The sequence below is a fragment of the Esox lucius genome, chromosome 20, assembly GCF_011004845.1.
Source record: "Esox lucius isolate fEsoLuc1 chromosome 20, fEsoLuc1.pri, whole genome shotgun sequence".
In the NCBI taxonomy this organism is placed as follows: Eukaryota; Metazoa; Chordata; class Actinopteri; order Esociformes; family Esocidae; genus Esox; species Esox lucius.
In genome coordinates, this window is record NC_047588.1 from 37,177,378 (window position 1) to 37,198,510 (window position 21,133).

General features: G+C 46.1%; 1 protein-coding gene across 6 annotated transcripts in view; it reads right to left on the reverse strand.

Moving 5' to 3' along the window:
* Nucleotides 1-1,755: 1,755 nt before the first annotated feature.
* Nucleotides 1,756-21,133, reverse strand: part of frmpd4 (FERM and PDZ domain containing 4) — a 47,308-nt gene continuing 27,930 nt past the window's right edge. For 4 of the 6 annotated variants that reach the window (XM_029115839.2, XM_029115840.2, XM_029115838.2 and 1 more), the window contains exons 3-17: nt 15,615-15,775; nt 14,122-14,224; nt 13,315-13,360; nt 11,338-11,442; nt 10,780-10,887; nt 10,065-10,196; nt 9,590-9,709; nt 9,167-9,303; nt 8,192-8,318; nt 7,665-7,754; nt 7,360-7,542; nt 6,983-7,112; nt 5,796-6,875; nt 4,188-5,414; nt 1,756-2,802 (exon numbers count right to left, since the gene is read on the reverse strand). In XM_029115839.2, coding sequence (XP_028971672.2) covers nt 1,799-2,802; nt 4,188-5,414; nt 5,796-6,875; nt 6,983-7,112; nt 7,360-7,542; nt 7,665-7,754; nt 8,192-8,318; nt 9,167-9,303; nt 9,590-9,709; nt 10,065-10,196; nt 10,780-10,887; nt 11,338-11,442; nt 13,315-13,360; nt 14,122-14,224; nt 15,615-15,775 — 4,753 coding nt within the window. In that variant the 3' untranslated portion in view covers nt 1,756-1,798. Of the gene's footprint in view, nt 2,808-4,187; nt 5,415-5,795; nt 6,876-6,982; nt 7,113-7,359; nt 7,543-7,664; nt 7,755-8,191; nt 8,319-9,166; nt 9,304-9,589; nt 9,710-10,064; nt 10,197-10,779; nt 10,888-11,337; nt 11,443-13,314; nt 13,361-14,121; nt 14,225-15,614; nt 15,776-20,796; nt 21,037-21,133 lie in introns of those variants that run through there. The other 2 variants (XM_029115841.2, XM_020040994.3) reach the window with 2 other exon arrangements.

Below are 21,133 nucleotides of genomic sequence, written 5' to 3' on the forward strand. Positions count from 1 at the left end.
GGGGCAGCCATACGTTGGGATTTGGGTATAGTGGGGGAGCCATACGTTGGGATTTGGGTATAGGGGGGAGCCATACGTTGGGATTTGGGAATAGTGGGGGAGACATACGTTGGGATTTGGGTATGGGGGGAAGCCATACGTTGGGATTTGGGAATAGTGGGGGAGACATACGTTGGGCTTTGGGTATTGTGGGGGAGCCGTATGTTGGGCTTTGGGTATAGTGGGGGAGCCGTACATTGGGATTTGGGTATAGTGGGGGAGCCGTACATTGGGATTTGGGAATAGTGGGGGAGACATACGTTGGGCTTTGGGTATAGTGGGGGAGCCATACGTTGGGATTTGGGTATAATGGGGCAGCCATACGTTGGGATTTGGGTATAGGGGGGAGCCATACGTTGGGATTTGGGAATAGTGGGGGAGACATAAGTTGGGATTTGGGTATTGTGGGGGAGCCATACGTTGGGATTTGGGAATAGTGGGGGAGACATACGTTGGGATTTGGGTATAGTGGGGGAGCCGTACGTTGGGATTTGGGAATAGTGGGGGAGACATACGTTGGGATTTGGGAATAGTGGGGGAGACATAAGTTGGGATTTGGGTATTGTGGGGGAGCCATACGTTGGGATTTGGGAATAGTGGGGGAGACATACGTTGGGATTTGGGTATAGTGGGGGAGCCGTACGTTGGGATTTGGGAATAGTGGGGGAGACATACGTTGGGATTTGGGTATAGTGGGGGAGCCGTACGTTGGGATTTGGGAATAGTGGGGGAGACATACGTTGGGCTTTGGGTATTGTGGGGGAGCCATATGTTGGGCTTTGGATATAGTGGGGCAGCCATACGTTGGGATTTGTGTATTGTGGGGGAGCCATATGTTGGGCTTATAATAAAGACAGAATTTCAATATAAGGTTGCAACATTTTCAACTTTTAATATATTTTAGTGGTGCTGACAAGAACAACAAGAACGTACTCAATGATGTTATGTGCAAAAATTCATAAAGTATGTTTTATGATTTAGCAAATGGAAAAAGATTGCAGTCATCATAAACTGTATCATATAATTTGTCTTGCAAGTTCATGTGTCTAGAGCTTTTCTTATATAATGTGTCATGTATCATATATATATATTTTCAATATTTAATACAAATATAATACAGATATACTAGAGGTTCTTCAACACATAACACCCCATAAGGTGTTTATCAAATTGTAAAATTATATTTATCAAATAATATCAGTTAATATACCCTTAAGATCATATGCTTCTTCTAAGAGGCCTGAATATAATCTTTTGAAAGTGTTGATTAATATAATTTATTTTACTTATATCATATATCAAACAAAATATACACAAGGCAAAGTTTGTCACAGCAGTTCACATTGTTTTGGGTCTGATAAAACCCACATATCTTATGTATGGCTTTGAAATCGCTAATCAGAGAGACAACAGTGTTTTAGCGTTTGCATGTAGAGGAGTGTTGCACTGGATGGAACGTGAACGACGGATGTTTCATGATGGCAGACACTGTGGTATGGTAACATGCCATTGCATTCATACTTTGGTCTCCGGGGCACTGCCCCAAGCCATTTCACGAAGACCTCGTTCAACCTTGGCCACCACCTCGAGCTGCCGTCCTCTCGGGGCTCAATCTCTCGTCCACCGGTAACATGCATGTCTGTGTTAAGCAGCGGTGGGTATGGAAACTATGAGGCAGGATGAGTAAGGTGGTCCCCGGTGGGGGGGTGGGGGGTGGGTGGGGGTGGGGGGGGGGTTGGGGGGAGGGTGGATACCAACTCTAGGACCTCCATAGAGAGCAGATAGCTGAACCCCGACAGGTCGGCATCGTTGACCTCTGACTCCTTCCCTGGCCCTCTCCGGTGCATGCCGGGTTCGTCACCTCCAAGGAATCTCTCTCTGAGAATCCCCGGGGGAGAGATGGTGTCTCCTTCAGTGAGTTTCCACGACTCAGCCGGGCTTCCAGACTCACAGCGCTCACATTCACACCGCTGGCCTGGTGGACTTCTCCAGCCACATGGGAGGGCTCGGCTGTAAAAGCATACTGAGTGGCAGTGTTCTCCCTCTCAACATCCGGGCTGGCAGGTAGTGACTGAGCCTTCTGACCCTCCAAGAACGGCTTGGTCTTGAGGTTTTCGCCACGTCCTTCTCTGTCTTCACTGTCGCCATTGCTGCTGGTCCTTCTCTTGGGGACGCAGCTTGTGAAGAGCCATCTCCTCCAAATGCCGCTGTCAAGTCTGGGAGGCGGCACGGCTCGGAGCTGCGTGGCATCCTGTGATGCCGGCAGCGTGATGGAGGCACCCCTGAGGAGCCTCCCGCCAGAGGACCGCTGAAAGCTCGCCGACCTCGCCGAGCCCTGAGAAAACGACGAGCTCCCGCACAGTGTTCTGGAAAAAGCAGACCTGCACTGTTTTTTGGTGGGATGGTCAGGTGACCGGACTCTCTGGGTGCTCCTCCTGCTCAGACCGGCTTTGGTTTTCTCCAGTAGAGCTTCTAGGCTCCCTTGGCCGGGTGGGATCTGGCTCCTGCTCCGGCTCGGCATCTGGACCCTCGGCTGCGCCGGCTTCATGAGGCTGCCTATGATAGGGTGTACGCTTGGGGGGAAAGCCTGGGTTGGGAGTGGGAGGGGCTTAGGGCGCTGGCACCACTGCTGCCTCGGCACACGGTTCTCTGTGCCGCTGTTTCTGGTTAATGATGGCGGTGAGTTGGCGGCGGCAGCATGGACCTCGCCGGACAGAGCTGAAGAAGGGTCGTTCCTCGCAGCGGTCTCGAGCTGCATGCGAGCTACACTAGGGGGAACAGAAAAACAAAGGGAATCGTTAAGCATCTCCCTGAGAGCGTGGAATGCCGCTTTGATGCCAAACCGCCATTTCCTGTAATCATTTCAGACGGTTTCTAGTGGTAAATCGTACTCTCATAGTGTAGCTTGGTTCGTAGGGAATGGAGAAAAACTAGGTAAGTGTGGATTTCAGGTCTTCTCTCTGTTCAGAATGTTATATAATGGACGTACTGTACTGTATACTACTACCAGGTGAAATGCTCAGTAATGTGTATCTGTCTAAATGGATAATGGCATTGCATCACAGTGTATATACAGTGCATTCAGAAACAATTCAGACCCCTTGACTTTCTCCACATTTTGTTGTGTTATACTTGTTTGCCATAAGTCTATACACAATACTACATAATGACAAAGTAAAAGTATTTTTGAGGGGACATTTGGTGAAATTTATTGAAAATAAGATTTGAAAATATCTGATCTATAAAAGCATTCAGACACTTCTGTAAGTGCATAAATGCTTTTTGTTGCAATCACAGCTTGCCGTTTAACTGGGTATGCTGCTACTCTCTTCTCACACTTGGATTTGGGGAGTTTCTCCCATATTTGTAGATCCTCTCAAGCTCTGTAAAATTGGATGGGGGGCATCTGTGAACTGATATCTTCAGGTCTCCCCACAGATGTTCAATGAAGTCTGGGTTTTGGCTGGACTACTCAAGAACATTCACAGATGTGTCCCAGAGCTATTCCAGCGTCATCTTGGCTGTTTTTGTAAGGCTGACAGTGGAATCTTCACCCCAGGGTGGATGGCCACCACCAGGAAGGTTCTTGGTGGTTTCAGACTTATTCCATTTTGCAATAAATGAGCCCACTATTCTCCTGGGAACTTTCTTTGCTTTTGCTATTTTTTATAACAGTCCCCAGATGTATGCCTTGACACAATCTGCAGAGTTCCTTGGACTTCATGACTTGATATTTGCTCTGACATAGAAAGGTGTGCACCTCCCTAAATCGTGTCCAATCAATTTAATTTGCCATAGGTGGATTCCAATCAAGTTCTAGAGACATTTCAGGGATGATTACAAAGAACAGAGTGCATATGAGCTTAATTCAGAGTGTCTAGAGTGTCAAAGGTCTAAATACTTATGTAACTAAGATATTTCAGTTTGGTCTTTATGTGTTTAATGGCAAATTTGATTTTGAGTCTATAACACACACACTCTGTAGAAAGTGAGTGTGTCTGAATACTCCACAAAGCCACTATATGGAGGTCCACATGAAGCTAGTACATACTTGATCATCATCCTTGCTGTGCTCCTGAAACTGCAGTACCCACCCGCTTAAGAACACTGACATCAGACTTGACAAAAGACTCGTATTTTTGCAGTACCTGTGGTTTCTTTTATCTTGGGAATCCGCTGGCTGCCATCTCGGCGCACGGTTCCGAACCCAGGCTCTGCGCTGGTGGCTGCGTGGATTTTCCTCAGCAGAGTGGGGTCCACGGTCGGATGTCCAGCCTTGCCCTGCTGTGTCACTTGTCCCAAAGTGCCACTGGCCTTCTCCTCCCCAGTTGCGTAGACCAGCCCCTTGAAGGAGGACTCTGAGAGGAGGTGCATGTTTTCTCCAGGGCAGAGAGGTGAGTCCATTGGGGTGGCGCAGCTGCTACTTCCCGTACTGCAGCCGGCATCTATGGAGGAGCACTGCGAGCCCTGCAAGGAGTTCCCACCCTTGCTGCTCGGTAGTGACGACACACGCTTGTTCTGGTGGTAGTCGTATAACCGCACCACGTCCTGCTCCGCTGAGGGGATCCTCGTCTGCTGCTGCCGCGCGTCGACCCCTGGTGGGTTGTCCCCCTCCGGGCTGCGGGGGTCTACCTGCTGGCCTCTATCCTTCGGGTTTGGCTTGTCTCCCGTAGTCGTTACTCTGTCAGAGTGGGAGGTCTGTGAGTCACCCGCGCTGTCTGTGGAGCGGTCGTCTACCATTTTGTGTTCAGGCAGCCGGTGATATCTTGGGGGCTTCTCTCGATAAGGATACGGCGTCCGTCCCAATTCAAACTGGCTCATGTACGGAGATTCCCTTTGGGTGGCATTATATTTGGGTGGATCTGAGTTATATTTAGGCGGCTCCCCTCTATTTGAGATCTGGGCGTTGCCGTGTCGTTTTTCTGACGAGTCATCTTTGTCTCCCTGAATCCTAACCTCACTCCACTTCCCTGGCTGCTTACTCATAGCAGAGCCTTTGTGCAGTTTGCTGAAGTAGTCGGTGAGGGATTTGGTCTCCATGGTCTCTGGTTCCATCTCTCCCCCTTCTGAGCGAAGGGTCTGGTCGGGCACGGTCGAGGACTTGGCCCCCTCCTCCCCACCCACACTCTGGATGTCCTGTAGGTTTTGCTCTTGGACCTGGGCAGCGCCGTCCTCGCACACTTTTACGAGAAGCTCAGTTTTCTCCTCGTTCAGGGTTTGGTAGCCCTCAGTGCTGGGCAAATACAGTCTCATGTGAGTTTCAGAGAGTTTCTGAGCGGCGACGAGCTCTGAACTCTCCGTCATTTCTGAAGAGTTAGTCTCGTTGCCAGAGTCCGACGAGGACTCGGGGCTAAAAGCCCGTGATATTTCTACACCTGTGTGCCACAGAGAGACAGATATTTTATTAACAATGTCACCTGAGGCACTTTAGAGGCGTTATATGAAAAATACATTTGATTTGTTCATTAAAAAAAAAGCGGTGATTTGAAATGCCTTTTCGCAAGTGCTGACAAACGACAAACAAACAATATTACTGTCAAAACCACCCACATAAAAGTACTGAAACTCAAAATGTGTGACACAAAAACTTTTTATGTTCAAAACAAATGAAACAATACACGCACAGAATGGAAACATATAACAAAAAATGGTATTTTATTGAAAAATCAACAGCAACAAATCAGAAAGCGGATGGCTGAAACACTCTGTGTGGTGTCAGTGAATAAACGTTACAATAGTGTAAGAAGAAGAGGGACCTGAGCTACTGTCTGACTGTGGGCACGGCTCCTCTGCAGCAGCAAGGGCCTCCAGGGCCTGTAGGGTCGACACCATAGCATCGTCCAGGGCCCCTTGCCCCTCCAGGACCCCCTCACCCTGCAGGGCCCCCTGCCCCTCCAGGGCCCCCTCACCCTCCAGGGCCCCCTGTGTGGGGACTGAGTCAATGAGGGACACAGGGATATCGTCACAGGTCCCTTGGCTCTTCCTAACGGGCCCCTGGGCCCCAGCATGCTGCTCGTCCTCATCTGAGCTGTCCCTGAAGCCTGGGGGTGGGGCCGCGATGGCCAGGTTGAGGGAGTGGAGCAACACGTCCTCGTTGTCCTCCTGGTCGGTGCCCTCGGGTGGTGGGGGCAGGGATGTCAGGTCAATGATGTCATCGCTGGAACCTGATAGCGAGAGGAACGTGGCCTTGTCCAGGTCCCCCATCAGCCCCATGTCCTCCTCGCAGCTGACGTCGTCCTCGTCCTCGTCGGCGTCCGTGGTGTCAGCGTAGCAGATGTCGTGCAGCAGTGGCTCCTCGATGCACTCAGTGTTGCCGAAGATTTTGGCGGCGTACAGATAGCCCTCTCCGTCCATCCCCATGGGATCCTCGCTCTTATACTCCTCCTCTAGTCTCTGGTACAGGGGGCTGTGGTCGTGCAGAACCTCTGGGCCCTCGTCCATTAATCTCTGGTAGCCCAGGTTCTGGGGGTCAACGCTGTCCAAAGGAGGGTCCCCGAAGATGAAGGAGACCTTGGCGCTGCGCGGGGAGTCCTGTGGCTTGGGTCTGGCGACACAGGCGTATGGTTGGAGGTGCGTGGGGCCCCTGGTGTCCACCCTCTCAGCGATGTGCATGCTGTACGGCTGCTGGACCTCAGTGATGTAGACCGGGGAGATGTCCCCCTCACCCCTCCCCTGGTCCATGTACTCGGAGTCCCTGTACGAGTCCCTGTTTGAGGAGGGTTCTCTGGTGGTGCAGCGCTGGTTGTTTTGGTGCTGCGGCTCCTCACACGCCCTGAAGGAGGTGCTGTACGTCCACTCAATGGCCTGGTAGTTCTGCTTCCCCCTGGAGTCATGGCCTGGGACAGGTATCGCAGAATGGTTGATAATCAAGTTAAATCTGTAACATCAGTGGTGATAATGTATCAACTTACAGCTGTCTTCTGGGAACTGTCTAGAGACTCACCGCTGTCTGCACTTCCTGTTTTGGCCATGTTGAAGATGGAGCGGCGGGAGTCCACCAGCAGCCTGTAATAGCCAGCGGTCAGACAGGCCAGATTCATGGCATCTGTGGACTCCATTAGCAGAGTGATGGGCTGGAGAACCGGGAGATAAGAGGACCACAATTAACACACACTGACAAATGGACGAGGTAATGTCAGAAACCGAACAGACATGGTATTATCCTAATGGTTCTTGTCGAGCATTCATTTATTTTGATTAATAATTTATGCTATTATTTCTTATTAAATCTGGTCGGTCGACAACTAATTGCACTTATCCGAATGACTATTCCCAGCGCATTCAGACCCGGCCCATTTTGAAGATCCATTTGAATTGCACCTTCACATCCAGAACGTGCAGCTCCACCCTGACATTCTTCTCGTCCTCGGTGTACATTTCGATTCGGTTGACGTGGCTGAAGTCTGCCAGCAGGGCCACCAGGTTAGTCTTGGTGTTGATCACATGACTGATGCCGTACCTCGGACCCACCAGCAGGGTCACCTCGGTGTGCTTCTCTCCCTGCTGCGGTCGTGGGCGCAGGCACAAGTACACAACCATTAAAAGACAAAGGACAAAACACAAATATCGTGCCCTGACCTCGTTTCAACTGTTTTGAAGTCAGAAAGGAAGTGGTGGTTATTTACCAGCAGGACAGATTTGAAAACCCGTCCCCCGTACAGTCTCAGATCACTGAGGTACTTCAGATAGTGGACCTTGGCCTGTAGCGCTGACAGCTGAAAAAGAACATGGGTCAAGTCAAGATAATGTGCGCAGTGAAACGGGCGCTCTGATGACAATGGCACAGTCATGTGGCGGGTTACATTATCAAACCGTGGGACGTTCCTGACCATTCCAGGAACAGTTGTTAATTCTGTGTATTCCACTAGGTGGTACACCTTTCCAGTGTGATGTGCAAGTGAAAGGAAAGAGCAAGTAGCGGGGTTGGACCTGTGTCAGATAATGGCCCTGGCATTTTTAATACACCGGCCCTTTTATTCACCACACATTGGATATTTTAAGTGCCAAACATCTCATTATTAGCCAGTGAGTGATCCTTTTGGTGCACACACAGAAACATTTAGGCTATTTAAAGACATCTACTGGAAATGACGGATGGTCGGACCGCAACTGCTCAGTGAAGGAGGAATTAGGGAGAGTAAGGATACGACACCTTTTTTCCAGGAGGCACCAGGTTCTGGTTGGTTTTGAGAATGTGTGTAAGGGCTTTCTTGATATTCTTCTCTTTCATGCTGGACAGTACTGCAGGAGGAAGGAACAGCGCCAAACCCCACTCCTTCCTGAAGAACAAGAAACCATGGTAACACAGATTCCATGTACAACGTAAGAGAACAGCAGAATACATGCATTCAGCATCAAATTATAAAGACACAAATCAATGATTAACCAATAGTGAATCGATAATGAACAATTTAAATATTTCTACCAGTGGTATTTACGGCATAACAATCAGGGCAGAAATCTGACATGTATCTCACATAGATGTGAATAAACCTTTTGCATACTTGCATAGCCATATAAATCCAATAGGAGAGTTGCGTTAAAGACGCTACACATTTAGTTGCACAATCTGAATTCATGATTAAAAAGATGGGCACACCCTTCCAGCACGCCCTGATAAACTTTACCATTACATATATGTTCATGAAAATGTGTTTACAGCTGTATAAAACTGGTAAATAATGCCGAAATTAAGAGGTCATGCACTCTCCACTGTGTTGTGGTTATTTATTTAATTAGACTGTGAGGGTCAGCTTGGTGCTCATAACAGCATTGTAAGAATGCTGCGCCATAGCCTTATACCTGAACACAATCAATGAGTGTATCTCAATTATTTATGTCCAAAAACGTATGTAAAAATGGATTATACCAAATTTACGTGCTTAAATCTTTAAAATATCTGTGCAATGCACGTGGACATGCTCACAAAACCAAATTTTGTGCCAAACGTTTACTCTACATCCTCTTGAATATCAAATCCTGAATATAGTTATTTGCAAATGAATTCAGGATACTGAACAGAATCTGTGACTCGACAACACTTCGCCGGGGGGGGGCCAGGCCAGATGTTGGGCCGGTCCATATTGACCTGTTACCAGGTCGGCTTCGTGCGACACCAGCCACTCACTCGATGTACTTGAGGGAGACTTTCTGCGACTGCTTGGTGTTGACGGTCAGGATGTACATCTGCAGGGCCGCCAGGCGGAGCGCCGTGTCATATTTCAGCTCCGACCCAAATCTTTCCAGAACCACGTCATTACAGCTCTGGACGCAGAGAACGGGGGGGGGGGCAAGGTTCAACTGGTTGGATTGTTGTTGCTGACCATCAAGCCAACGATATGAATGCAAAGCACACATAGCATCTGGCTTAACTAGTAACTCTGAACGTGTTGGGCTCCAGGTCAACATTGGACCCATTAAGTGAGTGTTTCTGTCAGAGATCTTGACAAATATACACTGTGGAACATCATGCAGAGGTATCGGCTTTGGTAACAATAGACGTGCGGCTGTTTTAATCACATGCTGTGCTCCGCCATGTGCCATGAATCACCTGGACGTAGAGATATTCAAACGCCACTGCATCTCTCCTGAGCAGGTCAACGGGGTCCTTTGGGACAAAGCTGATGCGAAAGAAGCATTTCATCTTGTGCGCTCCTGGTCTCTGTGTCACCTAGGTTACCAGGCCAGGACAAGAAATTAGCATTTTAGTGAGGAGGTGAAATAGAAATTAAACGAGATGTCCTCTGAAATGAATGATGGGTGAAAATACACAATGTACTGACCGGATTTCTATAAAAAAGTGCCCATGCACTATTTGCAAAAATTGCCCTAAAATATATACTATATACTCTTTTTTGTATGTATAAAGAAAGGTTATTTATGACAGCAGTCATAAAAACAAAACAAAATTGTGGTGGAAACTATATCTCGTTCTATATTGTGTTGAGATGAGGCTGTGTATTTATAAGTAATTACTACATTAAGAAGCTGAGCTATAGTGAAATGTCCCCACCCCCCAATCTCACCTGACTCAACATTTCCTGCTCGTGGAGAAGCATGAGCCTGCTTGCCGAGCCCTCGTTCCTGTGCTCCAGCATTAGGGAGAAGTGCTCAATGCTCTTAATGGAAAGCTTCTCCTGCAGGGTCAATGTGACGTCCTTTCACGGGGGACAGAAGACATGTTCTGCGTTAACCAGACGTGAGCTGGGCAGGGCCAAGGCTTGGGAGCAGGGCCAAATGAGCGAGGTGTGAAGAAAAAAACATAACGAAGCACGTGGCTGTGGACAGCTGAAGCTAAACATGTGTGAAGGACTACGCTGTCAAAACAGTTATGGAATACTGCATGTCCTGGGTACATTTTTAAATGAATGTGTTTTCAGTCTAGAAACCAAATGTAAAAAAAATCTGCATTCAAACAATGATTAATGATTATGCGGTCCAGAATACGTCAGGGTCACATGTTACTTAATGCATTACACAGATTTAAACAGTTCGGAGGCGTTTTTGTGTGCGACAGTAGCGAGCCCAGTCCTCCATGCGTCACATTTAAATGAAGTCACCACTGACTTGCCTTACATTGGTTCAGTTACTGAGTCATTAGTATGTACAGATGATACAGTACGCTACAGAGAAACAAAGGAACCAACGCTTCTTACAAGTGGCCTGTGAAAAAAAGCCCCTTTAATTAAAAAAACGTCCAGGCTGAGGCACCTTAGCGAAAGACAGGGCGCGCTGCTGTACCTTAATAGATGTGTTGCTGTCGAACTTAAAAGACTTGGTCTGTCCGTTCTCCAGGTACACCTTCAGAACATTTGGCATGAAGAGCAGAGAGTTGTCCTTCACCGACTCCTGGGAAAAGGAAGACAATGGAGTCAATCTCAGGGCTTTTAATTATTCCAATAGCATGCCACGCTCACTATCAACGTCACACTGAAGCGAAACCGAATAAGGGCCCGGTGCTGTCAGTGTGTCACGGACCCAGGTGGCTTGTCTTAATATACTGGATACTCTGTGGGAATCTAACGGACCGCCCCGATGTTACCAACGAAGCTACAAAAAAAAAAACAATACTACCGAGGCTACACCGTGAATGTAGTCACAAAACACACATCACTTGTGACAACACCGTGGACAGATGAACATTTTTAACAAAGTTTCACAGTTCAATGCAGAGTACTATGGAATACTGGAAAATCGAAGGTTGGAGACTTTGGCGCCTGCTTGTACATGTGGCTGGTGAAGAACATGTGATCCGGTAATGTCTCTGGGATAGAGACAATGTGTTGTAGTAGTACTAACCGGGACCTGTCCGTTAATGATGACCTCCTCGGCAAAGCGGACTTTCACCGGATTTGACTTTAGCTTGGCCTTCTTTGCAGCACTGATAAATGCAGATTTTGGTGACTGGGGAAGACAGAAATGGAGATATTGACAGAAAGCCAGGGAGACACAGAAAGCAGGAGAGGAGAAAAAGAAAGGAGAAAAAACAACCGTTGGCAACAGGTCTGCCCCTTTAGAGGAGCCCCAGCTTGTCATCCATTCCCTAATGGCGTGTGACCAGAAGTCTTTCTTTTCTACTGTCGTATCCAAAAGACACAACCCCAGTAGTGTCTTCATCAAATCCTCTCATTCATTACATTTGTAGTACAGTACTTTGATTAGTCTGGAAGGGTGTGCAGTGAGAAAGACCACCTCTGGTGTTTCTGCCATTGAGCCACTGCACAGCTGTCTGATAAAAGACAACAGTGAAAGGTTGAATGAGAAGTTTTAAATAGTGGACAGAGCTTGGTTCTCTTTTAAAACAGCCAGTTGGGTTGTGTTCAAAGGTAATTCAATGGTGCTACATATTGGCTTTGTCCCACTTGTGGTAGATCGGTAAATACCAAGGACATTATTCTTTGTTCAAAACAAATCTCAGACTTTTGGCAATTACAATGATTTCACTATTGGTCTATTGCCCCAACCCACAAAATCAAAACAGGAGAAATCGATAGCAGAATATCACAGCCAATCAGACCTCTAGCAAGTCAAATATTACTGTGGAAGACCAATATTGCACTATACTGTACCTTTAACCCAGGAGCTGTAATCCATAGGTTTTTTTTTCAGGGGAATGGCCAATTAGGAGCCTGGCTGTCAGACTGATACCACATGCCACCTATGAGAGTGAATGTAATTCCTGATACTTCTGAACAAAGCATGTGGACTCCCATTGTTATTTTGGCTAATGAGTCTGTTTATACCGTTCATTTTCATTACACGAGGCTACGCTCATCCAGTGGTCTTACACCCTCCCTCTGGTATAGACTTCAGCCCCATCTCTTCTCTATCAAAAGAATAAGAATACCCTGAAAATAGTCAGGTCGGTCAGATGCCATTCGGGATGACCTGGCTACTGCCCTTAGCCTTGGGGAATTTGCCTTATAACACAAATCCCCCAAAACTGCCTTCTATTTTAAATTGGTAATCAACAGAATAACAACAGTACAGTTTTCTCTTATTGGATTCAAAACATCACTTTACGTCAGTAACCCAACAGATTTTACAGAGACAACTAAGAGACTCAATGCCTGCCACCCAGCTAGTGGGTCATCCAAACAAACCAGCCTTTAGTGTCATTCTGGAGGTCTCTTTCTCACTCTGTCTTGTTTCCCTTTTTTCACTCCCTCTTTCTCTTTCACTACCTCTCTTTTCATATCTAGTTCTCATTATTTCGGTTTTCTGTAAACAGAAGGCGTTTTCATGATAAGCTCCTTCATAAGTTGAGGCCATTACCAACAGTTACACTATATCTCATTGTTTCCTGTGAGAACGTATTCATACAGTGAAATGTAATTAGAAGAAATGAATGCTCAAATTACAAAATGTTCTGAACTGTTTGCGGGAGTGATTCAATGTAATACGCTTTATAAGTTTTACACAGTCATGGTTTCACATAGCAATAGCATAAACGTAGAAATATCAGTAGCTGCTAAAGTGTTGTGTCTCTCCGTAGTTCATCCTGGCTTCACTACAGGTTCACGTTCACCTGGGAGAACATTTTTGACGCCACCATGAGCGGAACTGGACCATTTTCAGTGTTATGTATTTGGTCTTTGGTCCGTTCGGTCGTGTGAACCCTCAGCCAGAACAGACAAATGGCCACCTTTCGGTTGGAGTCAGATTGTCTTGGATTCAGAGAGTCGACGAACCAATCAGCACCAGAGACTATTTTCCCTGGAGTACACTCAGGAATCTTTCGGTGGAAACCTTTGAGATGATATGAGGAAGACTTACTGGGTACGGCTGGACCACCGTCAGGACAATGGACTCCTTGCAGCTCCTGCAGACAAACAAAGAACTCTAGATTTAAAAGGAAAATACAGCACATTCTTGTATAGCGGATTTGTATTAAAAACTGTTGATTCTGGCGTTGGTTCTCCTAAAGTGGGACGATTATGTTTTTAATACAAATCCTGAAATAAGCCTACAGACGAGGGCTAACCGGGTGAACCGTTTGTTTCAGCCTTGCCCTCAAGCCTGACTGTTCCTCCTGTAATGGAACCAGAGTCCGGCGCTAAGACGGATCTTGGCACGCCTCGTGGTCCTGTTTCACTGCACTAATCTACCGTGCACACTCTACGGGCCACATCATGTAGGTCACATTATTAGGACTCATTCGTTCACTCAGTCACATGCTCTGTCAGTCAATCGCTTTGTCAGTCAGTCACTCAACCGAGTCAACTGCATCTTTTTAATATGACACATGGAAATAACCGACCCTGGCAGAGGCCTACAGTTGGATCCACATAGTCCAGTGCAGTGTGGGTAAAATACTGTACCTTCCTCTCACTTCTTATCTTGGTGTTTTTCGCATTGAGATTAAAACTGCACAATGGTCATTAACCCTTTCATTGAAACAGGAAATGTGGACCTTTCCTGACATCTACTATTCTGAAGACTCACTGAGATGACTCAGCAAGGCATGCACAGCTTGACATCACACTGTTCCAGGAAACAAGCGTCCAGTTGAGTAACAGTACGTACATAAATCTCATCTAACCTGAGCAGGGATGTGTGCTGTAATATGTTGAGTGCCTGTACCTGACGAGGTCGATGACCCTCTCCCTGGGGGCGGAGCCTACGGGCTCGTCATTAATCATGACGATCTCGTCTCCCGGGGTCAGTCTTCCCTCTGAAGGACCACCTGCCAAGGAACAAGGAACCACAGAGAAACGCTACTAATTAAGAATGCTTCTAGTAGGTCATGCTTATGTTTCTGTACTCATTATAGTCTGGCTCTTAGACGTTAAGTCGGCAGATGCATAAATGATGTTGAAGTGCATGGTTAATTAAAATATCATGGGCTTTCATTGGTTGTCAACTTGTCATCACCCACTCATTGCCTTCCTTTATCATTTGGTAACCTTTGGATATACATAACTCCATCTGAGTTCCTGGTGATATACACAACACCACCTGAGTCCCTGGTGATACACACAACACCACCTGAGTCCCTGGTGATATACATTACTCCATCTGAGTCCCTGGTGATATACATTACTCCATCTGAGTCCCTGGTAATATACGTAACTCCATCTGATTCCCTGGAGATATACATAACTCCTTCTGAGTCCCTGGTAATAAACATAACTTCATCTGATTCCCTGGTGATATACACAACAACACCTGATTCCCTGGAGATATACACAACACCACCTGAGTCCCTGGTGATATACATTACTCCATCTGAGTCCCTGGTGATAAACATAATGCCACCTGATTCCCTGGAGATATACACAACACCACCTGAGTCCCTGGTGATATACATTACTCCATCTGAGTCCCTGGTGATAAACATAATGCCACCTGAGTCCCTGGTGATAAACATAATGCCACCTGAGTCCCTGGTGTAATACATAACTCCATCTGGATACCTGGTGATATACATAACTCCATCTGAGTCCCTGGTGAAATACATAACACCACCTGAGTCCCTGGTGATATACATTACTCCATCTGAGTCCCTGGTGATATACATAATGCCACCTGAGTCCCTGGTGTAATACATAACTCCATCTGAGTTCCTGGTGATATATACAACTCCATCTGCATACCTGGTGATATACATAACTCCATCTGAGTCCCTGGTGAAATACATAACTCCATCTGAGTCCCTAGTGATATACAAATCTCCATTTGAGTCCCTGGTGATGTACATAATACCACCTGAGTCCCTGGTGTAATACATAACTCCATCTGAGTCCATGGTAATATATACAACTCCATCTGAGTCCCTAGTGATATACAAATCTCCATTTGAGTCCCTGGTGTAATACATAACTCCATCTGAGTTCCTGGAGATGGCTATCTATTAAACATTATTGGTCAAATTATTGGTTAGTAGGTGATTAAAAGTTTAAAACTTCAGGCATTTTAAAGCATTTTCACAGAAATAAAAAATTATGTTTTTTAGGTCCAGCAAACAAATAAAAGGGAGATCAGTGCTTCTGTTCTTTTCCTAGCGTTCACTGTTCAAGTAAAAGAAAATATGGATATAAACTGGAGATTAATTTAAAGGGGTTTGGTTGGTTTACCTGGAGTGACTGAACGGACCACCACTGGTTTCTCACTGCCTGCCACGAAGCCAAAGCCCAGGACCGGATCTCGTCTCATCTCCACCTTGCGGGGGGTCGGAGTGACAAATTTGTCCCCTTCCAGACGGACCTCCTCCAGGGAGCTGCTTTGGGACACTTGGCTGGAAGAGGGAAAAGAGACAACAAAAGCTCAGCTACGTGAGAATAGTGTCACTAAAAGGCCACACTCAGCGGCATGGAAGGGATGAAGTATTTTCTAACTGGTTTCCTTTTTCAGCAACACGCCGGATCTGGGGACTTGTTCTGTTATGCCTGCTGCATTTGGTTTTCAAACAACTGACACGTTGAAAACCTGAGCTGAAATACACTAATCGGCTTCTTGCCGTACCTTTCATCTTTGAAATGGAGGTGTGGTTCAGTATATCCAAATGTATTCCAAATCTATTCAACAGAATATGTTAAAAAGAAAAACATACGGTATCTATGTGCACCAAAATTCCCTTCTAAGAAAACTACTGCAGCTAGATTGTTCAATAAATATGATACATTCAATTGTAGTAAACCAATCCTCTATTTAGTTCATACTGAAAAGTAATGCTCTTCAGTATGAACCAAATAGAGGATTCCCAGTCTATTTAGTTCTTTAAACATTAAAACCTGAAACAAAGCATTTATTTTGAAGTTAGTTTGAAGTTGGCATACTGCCATGACTCAAAATAGAAGACGTGGGAAATGAAAGTCAAGCTGCGATTGTATCTTCCTGGAGCCAAAACATACTATCACTCTTATTGAGGCCATCTCAAATAAGACACACTCAATGTACTCTGCCCCATATGGCAGAATCCTGCTTGTTCATCCATACATGAAACCGAAAATAGAAAGTGTGGCCAATGTGGCCAATGGCCAGTGCGCCTTTGACCTCTGTGTGCTGGTGAAACGAGACCAGTGTGAATAGTGTTTTTACCCCCATTTGACCCATTTCCTTGCTTCCCAAATTTCATCATATTGATCTCTAACCCGACTCTGTTTCATCACAAAACAACAAACTGGTGAGGTTTGTGGATTGTGGATGAGCTTTCCTTCTAGTCAGCCTCATAGAGCCATTCTTTTTTCCACACTGCTGATCAAACCAGAAAGTCATACGTCAACATGTGTACGCAGAAGCTCGCTGACCCGACAAACATAGCGTTGCAGGTGACCAAGCCACCTACAGAAGTTTCTAGAGCAAGATGAGCCTGCTGACGAAGCCTCCCCCTCCTGAACCGATACTGGCTAAATAACACCACATTTTTGTTTTTTTACCACTATACCACTGAATTTTTATGTGTCTTTCTTGCTAAAGAGAACTGTGTTAAACCAATGTCTGTAGATAATGTTACAAACACAAACCATAACAAGAAATGTTTGGAAAAAAATATATATACATACACTTATGCACACGTGTTTGTATCGTCCATTAAATTCCTCTCCCCTCCCCAGAACCATCAGCAGCAACGCCCCCATGCCATCAGAGGCAGTGGCAACACCCCCCCCATGATGCCCACTCTGTTGGGTAATTAGGCCAGTGGGCTGCCCGGGGAGACAGTGTGCAATTCACAACCATTCCTGACACATGTTCCCCCTGCCGCTGAATACCCACAATTAATCTGTGGCAGAGCCGTGCGAGGTTGGGGGGGGGGGGTGATGGGGGTGCAGGCGGGGGCCTATTCAAATGTACATAGAGGTCTATGGCAGAAGACACACGGACCTCTTCTTATCAACGCTTTAACTACAGTCATTACCTCTCCATGGATTCGTGTAACGTGGCTGAATGGCATATTGTATTCACCCTCGTCTTTACCGAGGTGCCACTGAGACCAGTTCACTTTGGATTTGTGTTGCGGGTTTGAGAACTTACATGACGACTGCAGCAGATTGCGCACAGCGGGAAAACATATGTGCCTCTGCAACCAGGAAGTGTGCCGTCTCGTCTCCAACCACGGCCACCTGCTTGAGATTGCCGACCTCCTAACGTACCAACAGCCCTGCATCGGATTCACCCCAGTCAGCACCACTACATACTAAAGTCCCACCCTAGTTCCATGTTTCCCACTCCCCCAGGCTGAGGATGGGTTATTGTCGAGATGCTGGTCTACCTCAGATAAATATATCTTGGCCTTAATGGAACTAAAACTTTTCTTTTAAATTGTTTTTAAAAACTCTTTACCATAGTTTCAGTCTTTTCCCAAACCCTTCGTGTATTAGAAAGAATGCAATTAGATGGAACAGTCATGTGTGGGAGGAATTGCATGTAAATATTAATTTCTTTGTAGCCCTAATCTTTCATGCTGCCTGGATCCAGTCAAACTTCTAGACAGTTTGTTAGTCGGTGCAATTAAACGTAACCTTTGCGGTGAAATTTTCATTTGAGGTTTGGATTTTAGTATCATTGCAGGATCCCCATTAGCTAGTGCCAAACACTTCAGCTACACCTACAGGGGTCCGCACAAAACACAGAACATGATACAGGACAGAACATCAAGTCAAACACAGTGCAGAGGCAGAACTAAACACGTTTAAAATAATAAAAACATACAAATTCAGTGCTGAGACAGCTTCATACAGTTAGGATGAAAACTCAATGCAGTTGAACGCACTTCTCCAATTCTCAACACAGAGTTCCGTAAACATGGTATACCACTGCCATTCTGCCAGAGTTGCTTGGTCCACAGAGGACTGGGACTCTCATCACTCTGTTTCACAAACAATGAAAGGGACATTGAAACCGTGACATGCAAAAACTCGCCCAGTCAAAAACCATTACACATGCTGACAATGCCGGCAAAATCATGCCTGTTTGTTTCATTCACACTTGGAACTTTTGCCCAACCGGATGTCAAAGCAACTAGAGCCGAGGAGCTGAAGTATGGGCGAGACATCTGAAGGGGTACTTCCTTTATGGCGTTTGTCAGTCATTATATCAACTGCTTGGTCTCCTCATTAATATACAAACGTTTTCATTTTCATAAAGGGTCCTCAGGTTTAGGCATCTGCAAGCCAAAGTGGGATCTTTTGAGAAAGAATACAACCAGTAGATGCTTTGGCAATATTGAATGTTATTGCATATAGCCTAGCCAGACTGTTCAATTTGAGAATCATTTTAGAAAAATTACATTGGAACATAACTATTTAGCTATGCTAACCAAATGTTTCTCTCTGTCTACTAAAGCCAAATTTGCACAGTAGCCAGTTAATATAGTAAGCCTTGAGGAAGTACTATCAGGCAGGTTTAGGAGGGAGTGTACTTCATGTAAATGCAGTACAGACAACAGCACAGTTGAACAGTTAGCACCCAAAAAAGCTAGATTTGCAGCTAAAAGAGAAAAACATATTTTACAAACGATGACCACAATTATAATTTTCACTGCAATTAAGCCTTGAACATTAGATTTTCCCTGAAAACCACTAGTTACTTGTTAAATAAAAGTCAACAAAGTGCAATATAATCGTTTATTTATATTTTTATTTCAGAATTTTTATACTCCAGAAGGACTTAACACTAAGCAGCCGAGTGATGGATAAGATATACGACTAAAGCAAAAATGAACCACTGTCCAGTCCCCACCAATATTAGAGAATGTCTAAAATTGTTGCAGGAAACCATTTCTCTTTGTAATTTCTTTTAGGTTTTCTTGACCACCCATTTCCTGCATGGGTGGTGTTGGTGTTCTAAGTACTTTGTATTACCACTGATAGACAGGTATTGTTTGAACTAAAGCTCTTGAAGACGACAACTTTACACAATGTTGCTGACTCTTGAGTTCTAGCTTAAGCCACCTTTTCACCTAAATGTGGCCCACTCTATATTTAATATCTCCTATAGCGTTCCGTTTACCAAACAGAGAAAGGGTGAGGAAGAGGAGGAGAGAGAGAGAGAGCAGATAGAGAGAAGGGGGAGAGAAAGGGAGAAAGAGGGGGTAGAGAGGGTGCGGAAAAGGAGAGAGCGTAGGAGAGAGAGTGGTTGTGGAGATTGGATGGGAGAGAGGAGGGAGGTGGAGAGAAAGGGGGAGACAGAGAGAGAGGGAGAATGGGAGGGGATGACAGAAAAGGGTCCCGGGCAGGAGGAGTGTGACATTGTAAAGGATTTATCCTCTTCCATAATATGTCTTCAAGAAGCCTCGTGGCTACATCACAACAGTGGTATTTATTTAATCCCACCTTTAAACAGACTTGAACATAAAACATGCATCTTCTTCCAGAGGCCATTTGCCAGTTTGCTGGTCTATATGGTGGTGCAGTATTTACTTCACTGTTACCGCTTCATTCATTTATCCCTGTTATGCATTCCGCTGATTTATCAACACCACATGTTGTCAGCAAATGTCTGGAATCTTGAAAAAAACGAACAGATCACTGCTGATACACACACACATGCACACGGGCGCGTGCAAACACAATATTATTCATGAGTCTTCTTCTTCCAGTTAAGCACTGCGACGAGCCCCTTGTGCAGACTGGATCAAATACTTATGGAGCTCCGTGTGTTACGTAACGTCGCTGGCATCGTATGCCGGCTATTGCCCGCGCGTGTGACAAGTCCCCCAACCTATTTCCCGGAGCATGTCAAAGCCTACAGTTCTGCAACACAACATACCGCGCGACCTCTGTACGAGCGCTCGCTCTGCCTGTAATCACGGGGCGAGCAACGTGCACTCGCTCGGTTCACGCCAGGGTCCGTGTTCCAGGCTACAAGCTGTCCGGAGGAAACAAAAAATAAATAATACGTTTTGTGTGAAGAGATGTGAAAGTGAGGTTGCCAAGGGACGCTTGGTAACTCGCCTGTGTGCCGCCTGTCATATTTTTAGAATGGCAACGATTGGCCCTGGCTTCCACGTTCCTCTGCCAAGCAAACTGCCGAAGGGAAACAGCGGAGGAGCAAAGCCTCGTCCATATCCTCCAGCAGAAACTGACCGAGGTAGGAAGGAGCAACCAACCAGGCACTTGTTACTTAGGGCTTTCCTGACCACATGCAGTACAGGACAGGACAGCACTAGAACCACCAGCCAGAACACTGGATTAGACATAGATAGACATATAGATAGACATGGTTAGAGGATGAGAAAAATAGAGATAGATAGAGACAGACAGACATGTAGATAGATTGAGACCGATAGACAGACAGACAGATATATAGGTATTTTACCTGGAGTCCTCCTATCCAGAACAGGCTAGGGATAGATTTTACTGACAGTACTGCAGCCTGGCATCTCCCCTCCTACATGCAGTGTCGTCCAGATCAAAGCAAAACCGTACGCAGGTGAAGCCTTTATCAGGAGCCGGCATAGCACATAACTGGGCTTAACTTCTCCGCTCCAGAGAGCCTGCTACAGCAAGTCTGGCGGGTGTCTGTGAGTGTGTACGTATGTGTGCGAGTGTCTGAGTGTGCGAGGGAGAGAGAGAGCGAGAAAGAGGGAGGGAAAGAGAGAGAGGGAGAGAGAGAATGTGCGGCAGGCGATGTTTGTGCGCAGCAGTGCAAGGAG